The sequence below is a fragment of the Somniosus microcephalus genome, chromosome 11, assembly GCF_052327205.1.
Source record: "Somniosus microcephalus isolate GS21.2 chromosome 11, FLI_Smic_1.0, whole genome shotgun sequence".
Taxonomy (NCBI): Eukaryota; Metazoa; Chordata; class Chondrichthyes; order Squaliformes; family Somniosidae; genus Somniosus; species Somniosus microcephalus.
Genome location: NC_140997.1, coordinates 67,930,208 through 67,944,285, shown reverse-complemented (window position 1 = coordinate 67,944,285; position 14,078 = coordinate 67,930,208). Strand labels below are relative to the sequence as shown.

The following is a 14,078-nucleotide window of genomic DNA, read 5'->3' as shown; positions in this document are numbered from 1 at the left end:
AAGAGGACAATGTGATGGTCAGTGATAGAAGAAAGGTAAGGAGCATGGGACTGTTGGTGAATGGGGAGGTGTGGTTGAGGTTACTGGTATCACTCATGAATTATTTGATCATCTACAGCCCGGGCAGAACCCCTGTTCCTCCTCCTCCACATTCTCCTCCTCTTCCTTTTGCTCCTGCTCCTCAGTTTCTCACCTGAAAGGTGGTGGCAAAGTTTGTTCTGTCATAATGGCCAGGTTGTGCAGCATGCAGCATACTACCACAAATCTTGATACCTGCTCAACTGAGTACTGCAGGGCTCGTCCAGAGCAGTCCAGGCAGCAGAAGTGTTGCTTGAGGTTGCCCATAGAAACATAGAAGATAGGAGCAGGAGTAGGCCATTCGGCCCCTCTAGCCTGCTCTGCCATTCAATGCGATCATGGCTGATCATCCAAGTTCAGTACCCGGTCCCTGCTTTCTCCCCATACCCCTTGATCCCTTTAGCCTTAAGAAATATATCCAACTCCTTCTTGAATATATTTAATGAATTGGCCTCTACTGCCTTCTGTGGTAGAGAATTCCATAGGTTCACCACTCTCTGGGTGAAGAAATTCCTCCTCATCTCTGTCCTAAAAGGCCTACACCTTATCCTTAGACTATGACCCCTGGTTCTGGATTCCCGACCATCGAGAACATCCTCCCTGCATCTAGTCTGTCCAGTCCTGCCAGAATTTTATAAGTTTCAATGAGATCCCCTCTCATTCTTCTAAACTCCAGCGAGTACAAGCCCAATCGACCCAATCTCTCCTCATACGTCATTCCTGCCATCCCAGGTATCAGCCTGGTGAATCTTCGCTGAACTCTTTCCATGGCAAGAATATCCTTCCTCAGATAAGGCGACCAAAACTGCACACAATACTCAAGATGTGGTCTCACCAAGGCCCTGTACAACTGCAGCAAGACATCCTTGTTCTTGTACTCAAACCCTCTCGCTATGAAGGCCAACATACCATTTGCCTTCTTAACCGCCTGCTGCACCTGCATGCTTACCTTCAGCGACTGGTGCACAAGGACACCCAGGTCTCGTTGCACTTCCCCTTCTCCCAATCTATTGCCATTCAGATAATAATCTGCCTTCCTGGTTTTGACACCAAAGTGGATAACCTCACATTTATCCACGTTATATTGCATCTGCCATGCTTCTGCCCAATCACCCAACTTGTCCAAATCATCCTGTAGTTTCTCGGCATCCTCCTCACAGCACACATGCCCACCCAGCTTTGTGTCATCTGCAAATTTGTAGATATTACATCTAGTTCCCTTGTCTAGATTAAAATATATTGTGAATAGCTGGGGTCCAAGGACCGATCCCTGCGGTACCCCACTAGTCACTGCCTGCCACTCGGAAAAAGACCCGTTTATTGCAACTCTTTGCTTTCTATCTGCCAACCGGTTCTCTATCCAAGTCAATACCTTGCCCCCAATCCCATGTGCCTTAACTTTACACGCTAATCTCTTACGTGGGATCATATCGAAAGCCTTCTGAAAGTCCAAATACGCCAGATCCACTGGTTCTCCCTTATCTATTTTACTAGTTACATCCTCAAAAAATTCCAGTAGATTAGTCAAGCACGATTTACCTTTTGTAAATCCATGTTGACTTTGTCTGATCCTGTCACTGTTTTCCAAGTGCTCTGCTATTACATCTTTTATAATGGACTCTAGCATTTTCCCCACTACCGATGTCAGGCTTACCGGTCTGTAATTCCGTGTTTTCTCTCTACCACCTTTTTTGAATAGTGGGGTAATATTAGCTACCCTCCAATCCATGGGTACTGTTCCAGATTCCATCGAATGTTGGAAGATGATCAGCAATGCATCTACTATTTCTAGGGCCACTTCCTTAACTACCCTAGGATGTAGATTATCAGGCCCTGGGGATTTATGTGGTGTGCTCTGTAATGTTTCTTGTGGCAGCATGGCTCTCATTGTAGGCCTGCTGTGCACATCTGCATGGTTTCCTGACAAGTGTCATGAGCCATGTCATGAGTGGATAACCCTTGTCGCCCAGTAGCCAGCCTTTCACTTGCTGCAGTGGGTCAAATACAGGTGGCACAGAGGACTGCCGCAGAATGATGGAGTCGTGACTACTGCCAGGATAACGGACATTCACCTACATGATCCGTTGCCTGTGGTCGTACATTAGCTGCACATTGATGGAGTGGAATTGCTTTCAGATCAGGAAAATGACAGAGTTCACATGAGGCATGACATGAATCTGTCATTCATGTGGAAATGACTTATGAAGTAATACTGGGTGGCCTGCTGGTGGCGCTGTCCAGGGAGAGTATAAATAATCAGGCATGGGCCCAGCTTGCTCAGGACATTCTTTAACAGGAACTAGTGAAGGACACAACTAGATCTCCATGTTGAAAAACAGTTGATTAAAGCCTTGTTTAATACTCAGACCAAGTGCCTAGTACAGGTAGACTACCCTTTATCCGAACTTCCGAAAACCGAAACCCTCTAAAAACCGAAGGTTTTTTCGTTCAGCGTAAGCCGTGCGCACGACATGACCAGAGTGGTGCACGACTTACGCTGAGCAGAGGGTCAGCGTAAGTCATGCGCACGACCCCCCACGGACCCCCGCCGACCCCGACCCCTCCGCGGACCCCTGCCGACCCCGACCCCCGCCGACCCCGACCCCCGCCGACCCCGACCCCCGCCGACTTACGCTGAGCAGAGGGTCAGCGTAAGTCGTGCGCACGAACCCCCGCCGACCCCCCCGCGGAACCACCTGACTCTCTTCCAAAGGCTCGAAAACAACGAGAGCTCTGAGCCCGCGGCGGTGCCGGCCCCTGTTCCGACCGAGCACGACGACCTGTTGGTGGAAATGCGGAACTTCATTGCATTCCAGGCTAGCAGCGACAGACAAGCCACGACTGCGGACCCCCCCGCGGACCCCCGCCGACTTACGCTGAGCAGAGGGTCAGCGTAAGTCGTGCGCACGACCCCCCGCCGATCCCCCCGCGGAACCACCTGACTCTCTTCCAAAGGCTCGAAAGCAACGAGAGCTCTGAGCCCGCGGCGGTGCCGGCCCCTGTTCCGACCGAGCACGATGACCTGTTGGTGGAAATGCGGAACTTCATTGCATTCCAGGCTAGCAGCGACGGACAAGCCACGACTGCGGACACCCCCGTGGACCCCCGCCGACTTACGCTGAGCAGAGGGTCAGCGTAAGTCGTGCGCACGACCCCCCGCCGACCCCCCCGCGGAACCACCTGACTCTCTTACAAAGGCTCGAAAGCAACGAGAGCTCTGAGCCCGCGGCGGTGCCGGCCCCTGTTCCGACCGAGCACGACGACCTGTTGGTGGAAATGCGGAACTTCATTGCATTCCAGGCTAGCAGCGATGGACAAGCCACGACTGCGGACCCCCCCCGCGGACCCCGACCCCCACGGACCCCCGCCGACGCCGACCCCCCCGCGGACCCCCGCCGACCCCGACCCCCGCCGACCCCCCCGCCGACCCCCGCCGACCCCCCCGCGGACCCCCGCCGACCCACCTTCCGAAATCCGAAATTTTCCAAAAACCGAAACACGGCTGGTCCCGAGGTTTTCGGATAAAGGATAGTCTACCTGTAGTTTTCTTACGTCAAGGCGCATGCAAAGCAAGGTGCGTGCAGTTAATGGCACCCTGTACCATAGGGAAGCCTACAATCTGAGCAAACCCTCTTGCTCACTCTGCCTGCTTGTCTTTGGAAAGAGGGAATGAGATTAAGCTGTCTCTTTGTGTATAGAGAGCCTCAGTGACCTCCCTTATGCAGCAGTCTACTGCAAACTGCGAGATTTTGGTTATATCTCCAGCAGCAGCCTGGAAGGAGCCAGATGCATAAAGGTTAAGAGCCACAGTCACCTTGACACCCATAGGCAATGCTTTGAGGTTGCAGTTATGACTGCAGCAGTTGGCAGATTTCAGTCACAACCTCTTTAGCGAAGTGAAGACGTCGCAAGCATTAGTCATTGCTGAAGTTGAGGTAAGAAAATTGCTCACTAAAGACCTTCGGCAGATATGGCCTCCTGCTGAGAGCCCTTCTCCCCCTCCTCCTCCTCCCTCTTCTAGCAGCTTGTCCTGCTCTGCGTGGCCTCTCTTCATTCTCCTAGTCATGCTCAATTCCCAGAGAAAGGCCTACTAGGCTACCCATGTCTGGAAGAAACTTGTTTCAGAAAAAACTTTTGTATGAACAAAAAGCACTTCCGCACCAGCTGACCACTCCCTGTAGACGATTCAAACTTTAGGCAAGCATAGGAAAGTTCCAAAAATGCCAAGAATTGCCTCAGCAGCCAGAAAAAATAATCCAGCAACTAACCTGTAAGTAGTTGATGATCCCTTTAAATAGCACTGGTGGGGGGATGTTTCATGCCATTTAACGTCATGTTGCGCTGTGTGACAGAGTGCAGGCTGGAGCGTGTCATTTGAAAATGGCAGTGCTGGCGTCAAATTAGTGTTGTTGGTTGCGCACATGCGCAAACCCTTTTACCAAGATGGTATCTGGCGCACTTGCTGTCAGAAGTGTGCGCGTGCATCTCGCACGCCATTTTTGAGCTTTAGGGAGGCCACGTAACGCCTAAAAAACGGGTACTACAGAGCCAAATTTCAACAACTCCACAAGGGCCAGATTATGCCCTTCCAAAAGGTGACAAATTCTACCTCACTCAAGGGCCCCAAATTCCCATGTGGTGCACTGCCGATGGTTTGCAGAGCTGACTGCACGCGAGTTTCGTGGGTCAGCTCATTTGTACATCAATTGGAGGAATCATTGACATAAACCCTGTATAAAATGCAACTTAGCATGCAGCCTTTAAAAAAGCCAGTTGTGGCTGGAGAGTGCAGCAGCAGCAGCAGCAGCAGCAGCCTGGAGGAGCAGCAGGTTAGTACCAAGGTACGTGGCTCAGTGAGTTGAGTATCAGCTGTCTTGACTGGAAGTCTTCTGAGTATTTTCTGTGGCACTTTTCAAGAATGCTGCCACAGGAGCAGCAAGCAGAGGCAACCGAAGTACAGACAATGGCATGAAACAAAGGCAGAGAAGTATAAATATGGAATGTTCTCACTGAAAATTAAAAACAATGCTGTAATAGGTTTTTGACTGTAATATTTATTTCACTAATGAACATAATTAACTCCCCTCAACATTTAATCAGTTCTGTCACTTGCGAGATATATTCAACGACTTCTGAAGTATTTTTTTTACACAGAACAAGTAGCAGTGGTGAGTTTATGTATTTCAGTTTCAATTAACGCAGTCTTAAATACATGAAACACAAGAACAGTAACAAAATTATACACAAAAGAATCATGTCCGACAGTAAGTTTTTTCCACATTTTTCCACATTTTATGTTGCAGCATGTACATATACAAATAAACATGATTAAAATGTCACTATTTCCATAAAGTCAAATAGCAAACCTCAAGGTAAACTAAAAAAAATGGGAGTGGAAGGAAACGAGGAGCAAGTGTTTCGGTGATTTAGTTTACTGCACTTCCTTTCAGCTTAAATCCAGTTCAGTCTGAGGGAAGAAAGTCTTGTACTGCTGCCTGTGAGAATGCTATACAAAATAATTGGAGCAGCCCCAATCCAGTTGATGGTGAGCATGGGAACAAAACTACCATTAATTTGGCACTAATTCATAATCTTACTCAGAAAGGTTACAACTGCAAGAAATGGAGCTGTCACACTGGGGCAGGAGGGGACCCTATTCTGAGGTTGAGACTCAAGCACACTGGAGGAGCAGAGTGGTTGGCGTATTACCCTGCAGTTGGCTTTGCTACACTTGAGCTCAGGATACTTGATGCGGACACTGAGACCCGGAGCTTCTGTGGGGGCTCTCTCCGTCTTCTGCTACAACTTCAGTGGGAGACTGGCGGAAGCCCCGGAGAAATGGCATAAACTGCCCATTTCACCCATTTCTCCATGGGTTTTGTCGGACTCCAGCTAAAGCTATGGCAGGAAATCGGGGGGAACACCCACAGAATTTCAGGGCCTGGGTACATGAAATGGGGAAATGTTCCTTTAACCAGTATTATGACAAATTACAAAAAATTACCAAAATATGAAAAACAACAGTAAGTGGACAAAGCTTGTGTAATTAAAGTAAAGAAAATACAGGCACAAATAAAAGTATTAGAATTTACAATTTAATTCTTAACTATTTTTGGTTGTCAATTTAAGATCCAATGCTCTTTTTGAAAGATATTTATTTAAATCAAATTTAGATGTTGCCTTAGAATTATTTCACAATAAAATGTGTTAAATAGTTCATTAGAACTTACTTAATTGTAAATTACTTTAGAAGATAGAGGCATTGCACCTTTACTGAGTTCGAATGTGTGATTTCCATTATGGTTGATGCAGTCAAGGAAGAAAGCAGCTTTATTAACATGGATAACCACTTACTATATATGATCTTAATTATTTTTAGAGCCAACAGACCACCCAAAAACAGTGAAGGATCTCTGTTAACATTCAAAAGTCTTACAATGATCAGGTAGATTTGCAAAAGAACTGTGGGCAGAGCTGTCCAAGGCCTCACATGCAGCAGGTGGCTCATTGGAAAATTGCCACTGCATTACCCATGATTTTCCACCAATTAATGTTACCCGTGTATTTCTGATAAGTTGGAGGTCCCTCGAGTGACATAGGGCCCTGGAAAGTTTTGTCCTTTGTCCCTGGAATAGTTATTGATATGGGCCCCGTTCTGCCTGATGCTTGGCAGCCAAAGCCAGGGCGAGAGCATTTGGATAATGCCCTTGTTCTTCTGCAAGAAAGAAAAATATTTTGATCAGCCTGTGTGACTGCTGGTTTCACGGGGGTTGTGGATGCTTAACGGATATAATGTTTGATCCAGTCCACATGTTCCAGGATATAAATGTACGAGTAGCTCAGAGTGCCTGCACGGACCTTCTCTGAGACTACTTCAATGTAATAGCTATTATGATGCCCACAAGAACAGCAAAGGGTGGAACCCACCCAAAGAATTTTCCCTTCCCCCCCATTGGGAAGTACCTAAGCTTTCCTAATGGCGCAGCCAAAATCACAAGCTCAATGCTTGTCGAGGTTTGACCATAGGTTATACTACTCCAGGCTCCAACATGCCAAAGCACCAATGTACACTGGCATTGTTGTTCCTATCAGGCTACATTTTCAACAAAGTCTACACATAGGTACTGAGCTTTCAGTTATACAGATCCTGCAAGTTATTATTGCTGCATACAGCATTGCATTGCATACATTTCTGGGATAATTATACACACAAATGGCTCCCTTAACTGAAATGAAATGAAATGAAATGTGTGTGTATTTTTTGTTGGGATATGAATCGTAGAAAGTTACAGCATGGAAGGAGGCCATTTTGGCCCATCGTGTCCACGCCGGCCAACAAAGAGCTATCTAGCCTAATCCCACTTCCCAGCTCTTGGTCCGTAGCCCTGCAGGTTACAGCATCCCAAGTGCACATCCAAGTACTTCTTAAATGTGGTTAGGGTTCCTGCCTCTACCACCCTTTCAGGCAGTGAGTTCCAGACCCCCACAACCCTCTGGGTGAAGAAATTTCCCCTCAAATCCCCTCTAAACCTTCCACCAATTACTTTAAATCTGTACCCCCTGGTTTTTGATCCCTCTGCTAAGGGAAATAGGTCCTTTCTATCCACTTTATCTATGCCCCTCATAATTTTATACACCTCAATAAGGTCTCTCCTCAGCCTCCTCTGTTCCAAGGAAAACAGACCCAGCCTATCCAGTCTTTCCTCATAGCTAAGATTCACTACTCCCGGCAACATCCTTGTAAATCTCCTCTGTACCCGCTCTAGTGCCTGTATGGCTGTAAGTAGCACTGAGTGAGCAGTAGCAAATCAAACTGCCTATTCTCTGCATTCACTAAAAGGCCCTAAAGCTCACGCCAATCCTGGGTTTACAGTTTCAGATAGAGCTCCTTTTTACAAAAGCAAAATACTGCGGATGCTGGAAATCTGAAATAAAAACAGAAAATGCTGGAAATACTCAGCAGGTCAGGCAGCATCTGTGGAGCGAGAAACAGAGTTAACGTTTCAGGTCGATGACCCTTCGTCAGAGCTGGAAAAAGTTGGAGATGTAACAGGTTTTAAGCAGGTGCAGAGGCAGGGAAAGGGGGGAGGGTGGGAAAGAACAAAAGGGAAGGTCTGTGATAGGGTGGAAGGCAGGAGAGATTAAGAGACAAAAGGGATGATGGTGCAAGGCAAAAGGAGATGGTAATGGGACAACTTAAGAAACAAAAGATGGCTCTAGATGAAGTGTAAATGGCACTGGCAGGATGAAAGACAGCTGCCGTGTGACAGAGAGAAAAAAATAAATAAATGGGACAAAAAGGATGGGGCAGAGGTTATGATCTGAAATTGTTGAACTCTATGTTGAGGCCAGAAGGCTGTAAAGTGCCTAATCAAAAGATGAGGAGCTGTTCCTCGAGCTTACGTTGAGCTTCATTGGAACAGTGCAAGTGGCCGAGGACGGAGAGGTCTGAGTGGGAGTGGAGCGGAGAATTAAAGTGACAGGCGACCAGAAGTTCAGGGTCACCCTTACAGATTGAACGGAGGTGTTCCGCAAAGCAGTCACCCAATCTGCGTTTGGTCTCCCCAATGTAGAGGAGACCGCAAAGCTCCTTTTTACTCTGTTTCATATGAAGCAGCTGGCTAATGTCTGAGCAGTGCCCCCAGGTTCGATATATATAGATCTGGTGACCATCAGGTGCAGCTAGTTAACTCCCTAGCTGTTCAGTTGACACATCATACACTCTAAATCAGTTAAGCTCACAACTTTTCTACTGAAACATTTGAGTAGGAATACAAACATTTCAAATACCACACTTATTGGATGAACTTGTGTCTAAAAGCATCAACATTTCTCGAGATAATGTTGATTTTTACATTTTTAGGCGCTGATACTATTTTTTGATTGTAAAATGAAGAGATGAGGCATTTCTAGCTGTTTCAGAATTCCATATGTCAATTTGTACTCAATTAATATACTGAGGTTTTTACAAACCTTTCTGTTACTTCTAGTGACAAACAGTAACTAAGACTGGTATCAGCATAGAATGCTTCTTGACCTTTCAAGGCTTCTAGCTGATATTCAAACTAGAACCTGGACATTGCTTTAAAAAGGATAGATGTTTAAAGTTTAAAAAAATATAAATACAGGACACATATCTGCTTATTTATCTAGTTCATGAATTATTGGGGGAGAAATTCAGTATCGCCCTATTTGGGGCGCAATTATCGGCTGGGCGCAAAGATTAGCGCCTGGCGCTAATTATCGCCTCCGACTGCAAACTTGGCTTTTATCGCCCCTGGAGGTGATTGGAGCACTAAATCAGGTGCTACACACCTGTCTTAAGGCGCAAAGGCCGAGGAACGAGGCGCTACCTCAGAGCGCTGGCGAAGCTCATGTGATGTCAGTCAGCAATGGAACACAGACACAATGGCGCCGGCCAGTTCTTAAAGGGGAGGGTTGATCTTGCTCTCCATCCACATCCTGCTCATTGTAGCCTTGAATCTCGGCCTGGAGAGACCTGTACATCAAATCTGCTGGAAAGAACAATGGAGAGACCCAGGGAAAGAGCTCAGAGTGCAGCCCCCATGGTCTCTTCTAAATAGATACAAGGAAGGGTGATGTGCCTCAATAATTCCGAGACTCGAAGTTAGCAGAACAAAAACAAGGCTTTTATTAACTTAGAAAGTAACACGTAAGAGAGAGAGATGTCTTCCTTCTGGAGACTGAGGCCAGACTGAAGCTAGCTTACAAACGGGGCCAGGTATGGGCGGAGCCCTACACACAGCACATTCCAGCACATTCCAGTATACAATACAGCACATTCCAGTACACAACACAATGAGGTCTGGGGGAAGGGAAATGACACTGAAACCGATCTCAGTCACAGGCAGTGGTGAATGGAATATTTCATCACATTCACCCCTTCTATAGATTTAGTCTGTTCGGGGGTTTGATAGTCCTCTGCGACCGACGTGGCTGTTGCGGTGCCGCGGGTGTCGGCTGGGTGTCCCCGGTAGCCTCCTGGGTCTCTGCCGGGGGTGCCGCCAGGGTTGTTGGAGGGGTAGTTGGTGGGGGTGCCGTTGGTCGGTGTTCTTCCGGGGGTGATGAAAGAGTAGTGGGTGGGTAAGAGTTGCTGTGATCGTCGCCACTATTGCCGTGGTTGTTGTCGATGCCGGCTGGGGCGACGTCTTTTATGGACACGGTGTCCTCCCTTCCGTCGGCGTGCCGGACATATGCGTATTGGGGGTTGGCGTGGAGTAGGTGTACTGGCTCCACGAGAGGGTCCGTCTTGTGGCCCCTCACATGCCTTCGCACGAGTACCGGACCTGGGGTGGAGAGCCATGACGGCATGGATACGCCTGAGGTGGATTTCCGGGGAAAGACAAACATTCGTTCATGAGGCGTGGTATTAGTGGCCGTACACAATAGCGACCGTATCGAATGGAGCACATCCGAGAGGACTTCCTGCCAGCGGGAGATAGGGAGGCCCTTGGTCCTTAGAGCTAGAGTGACTGCTTTCCATACTGTCCCGTTCTCTCGCTCCACTTGGCCATTACCCCGGGGGTTGTAGCTGGTGGTACGGCTCGTGGCGATCCCCTTGGACAGCATGTACTGGCGTAGCTCTTCACTCATGAAGGACGCCCCCCTATCCGTATGGATGTAGCTTGGCATACCGAACAGGCAGAACAGGCTGTTGAGGCATTTAATGACCGTGGCGCTGGTCATGTCTGGGCAGGGGAAGGCGAATGGGAACTGGGAGTATTCGTCCACAATGTTCAGGAAGTAAACATTGCGGTCGACGGACGGGAGGGGGCCCTTGAAATCTAAGCTGAGCCGCTCAAAGGGCCGTGTAGCTTTGATTAAGCGGGCTCTATCTGGGCGGTAGAACCGAGGCTTGCACTCAGCGCAAGTGCGGCAGTTCCTGGTCAGGGACCGAACTTCCTCAATCGAGTAGGGTAAGTTACGGGACTTTATGAAGTGGAACAGCCGCGTGACCCCTGGGTGGCAGAGGTCGTTGTGGAGGGTCTGTAGCCGATCCCCGGTGGCGCTGGCACACATCCCTCGTGAGAGGGCGTCAGGGGATTCGTTAAGGGCCCCTGGCCGGTAAATGATGTCGTACTCGAAGGTGGAGAGCTCGATCCGCCACCTAAGAATCTTATCATTTTTAATCTTCCCCCTCTGTTTATTATTGAACATAAACGCTACCGACCGCTGGTCGGTAAGTAGGGTGAAGCGTTTGCCGGCTAGGTAGTGGCGCCAGTGGCGCACTGCCTCCACGATGGCTTGGGCCTCCTTTTCCACGGAGGAGTGTCTGATCTCGGGCCCTTGGAGGGTCCTCGAGAAGAAAGCTACGGGCCGCCCCGCCTGGTTGAGGGTGGCCGCCAAGGCGAAGTCAGACGCATCACTTTCCACTTGAAATGGAGTGTTCTCGTCCACTGCCTGTAGCGTGGCCTGCTCAATATCCTGCTTAATGCTTTTGAAGGCAGCGTGGGCCTCAGCAGAGAGCGGGAAAGAGGATGCTTTCAAGAGGGGGCGGGCTTTGTCGGAGTAGTTGGGGACCCATTGGGAATAATAAGAAAATAACCCCAGGCACCTTTTCAGGGCTTTGGGAGTGTTGGGCAGGGGCAGCTCCCGTAGGGGGCGCAATCGGTCGGGGTCTGGCCCGATTTCCCCATTCTCCACCACGCTGCCTAGTATGCAGAGGCGCGTGGTGTTGTAAACGCACTTGTCCTCGTTGTAGGTGAGGTTGAGTTTTTGTGCGGTTTTCAGGAACCTCTCGAGGTTCGAGTCGTGATCCTGCTGGTTGTGACCGCAGATGGTGACGTTGTCGAGGTAGGGGAAAGTTGCCTGCAAGTGGTGGTCATCGACCATGCGGTCCATCTCCCTCTGGAAGACCGAGACCCCATTCGTCACCCCAAAGGGGACTCTGAGGAATTGATAGAGGCGTCCGTTCGCCTCGAAGGCGGTGTACGGGCGGTCCTCTGGTCTGATAGGGAGCTGGTGGTACGCTGACTTGAGGTCGATGGTGGAGAACACCCGGTATTGGGCGATTTGGTTCACCATTTCTGATATGCGGGGTAGCGGGTAGGTGTCTAGTAGGGTGTACCTGTTGATCGTTTGACTATAGTCGATCACCATCCGTTTCTTCTCGCTACCCCTTACCACTACCACTTGGGCGCGCCACGGGCTGTTGCTGCGTTCAATAATGCGCTCTTTCAGGAGCCTGTCTACCTCGGTCGCGATAAACCGCCTGTCCTCCCAGCTGTACCTCCTGCTTTTGGTCGCTATTGGCCGGCAGTTAGGGGTAAGGTTCGCGAATAGCGAAGGCGGCTTTACCTTCAGGGTAGCCAGACCGCACACTGAGGGGCGGCTGGGACCCACCGTACTTGAGCGTGATGCTTTGGTGGTTGCACTGGAAATCCAGGCCCAAGATCACGCTCGCACATAGGTTCTTCATGATTAATACTTTAAAATTATCATATACAGTTCCGTTAATGCACAATTGTACCGTGCAGTAACCCAGAATGGTCGATGTCTGGGTTTTATCAGCCATAGAGATGGTACCCTGAGTAGGGACCACCTTTAGGGAGAGTTGTTGTGCCAGTTCTGGGTGGATAAAGCTCTCCGTGCTTCCACTGTCAATTAAGCATTTAACCCGGCACCCGTTTACCTCGATGTCCACCATTGATCTGGATAGCGGGTGCGGCCTGGTCTGGTCCACTGTGACCGATGCCACTGTAGGGCCCTGATCGATACAAGATGGCGTCCACGCTGTCTGCTCACAAGATGGCGGACCCCACGAGGTCGGGCAAGATGGCGTCCAAGATGGCCGCTCCCACGGCGCACACGCGGCGGTGGCGGGTTTTCTGGCGGTTGGTTTTCCGGCGGGGTTCCCTCTGCACACCTTCCCGAAGTGCCCCTTCTTACCGCACTTAAAGCAGGTGGTGCCTTTCGCCGGGCACAGGTTTCTGGTGTGCTTTGGCTGCCCGCAGAAGTAGCAGTTGGGTCCCTGACGCATCGCGGCTGTCGTAGGGCTTCTGGGGGGAGAGCGGGGACCAGCCGGTGTCGGGCTGTCAAGATGCCTTCCAAGATGGCGGCGCCCTCGGTGCACACGTGGCGGCGTGGACGGCGCGGGCTGAAGAGTAGGCGTCCGAGTTTCTCTGGGCCACATCCAGGGATCGCGCGGTGTCCGCAGCCTGTTTCAGGTCCAACCCCGTTTTTTCCAGCAGTCTTTGCCAGATGTAAGTGGAGCTGAGGCCTGTGATGAAGGCATCGCGAACAAGCTCGTCAGTGTACATTGCGGCTTTTACATCTCGGCACTTGCAGTCTTTGCCAAGCATTTTCAGGGTGCTTAGGAACTCCTCCACCGATTCCCCAGGTTGCTGTGCGCGGGTAGCGAGCAGGTGCCTAGCATACACCTCATTCGTAGGCTGCTGGTAATGCGCCTTTAAGATGTCGCAGGCGGCCAGGTACGTCTCGGCGTCTTGGATGAGGGGGTAAACCCGGTGGCTTACCCAATTCCGCAGAATTCCGAGTCTCATCCTCGCAGCGTCTGTAGCGTCTTTGACGGCTGCGGAATTGTCCAGGAAGAATTCCATACACTCAAACCAGTGTCCGAAGCATGCTGATGCGTCCGGAGCATGTTGATCCAAATCCAAACGTTCGGGTTTCAGGAGTTGATCCATAGTGTTGAAAAATAAGTTAATAAAATTGATGTGCCTCAATAATTCCGAGACTCGAAGTTAGCAGAACAAAAACAAGGCTTTTATTAGCTTAGAAAGTAACACGTAAGAGAGAGTGATGTCTTCCTTCTGGAGACTGAGGCCAGACTGAAGCTAGCTTACAAACGGGGCCAGGTATGGGCGGAGCCCTACACACAGCACATTCCAGTATACAATACAGCACATTCCAGTACACAATACAATGAGGTCTGGGGGAAGGGAAATGACACTGAAACCGATCTCAGTCACAGGCAGTGGTGAATGGAATATTTCATCACAAAGGGCAAATCAAAATGA

General features: G+C 49.6%; 1 protein-coding gene across 1 annotated transcript in view; it reads right to left on the bottom strand.

The window, feature by feature from the left end:
* Nucleotides 1-5,112: 5,112 nt before the first annotated feature.
* The window catches only part of tmc5 (transmembrane channel like 5), a 365,838-nt gene continuing 356,872 nt past the window's right edge, over nucleotides 5,113-14,078 (bottom strand). The window contains exon 24 of the mRNA XM_086000829.1: nucleotides 5,113-6,793. Coding sequence (XP_085856955.1) covers nucleotides 6,714-6,793 — 80 coding nt within the window. The 3' untranslated portion in view covers nucleotides 5,113-6,713. The remainder of the gene's footprint in view (nucleotides 6,794-14,078) is intronic.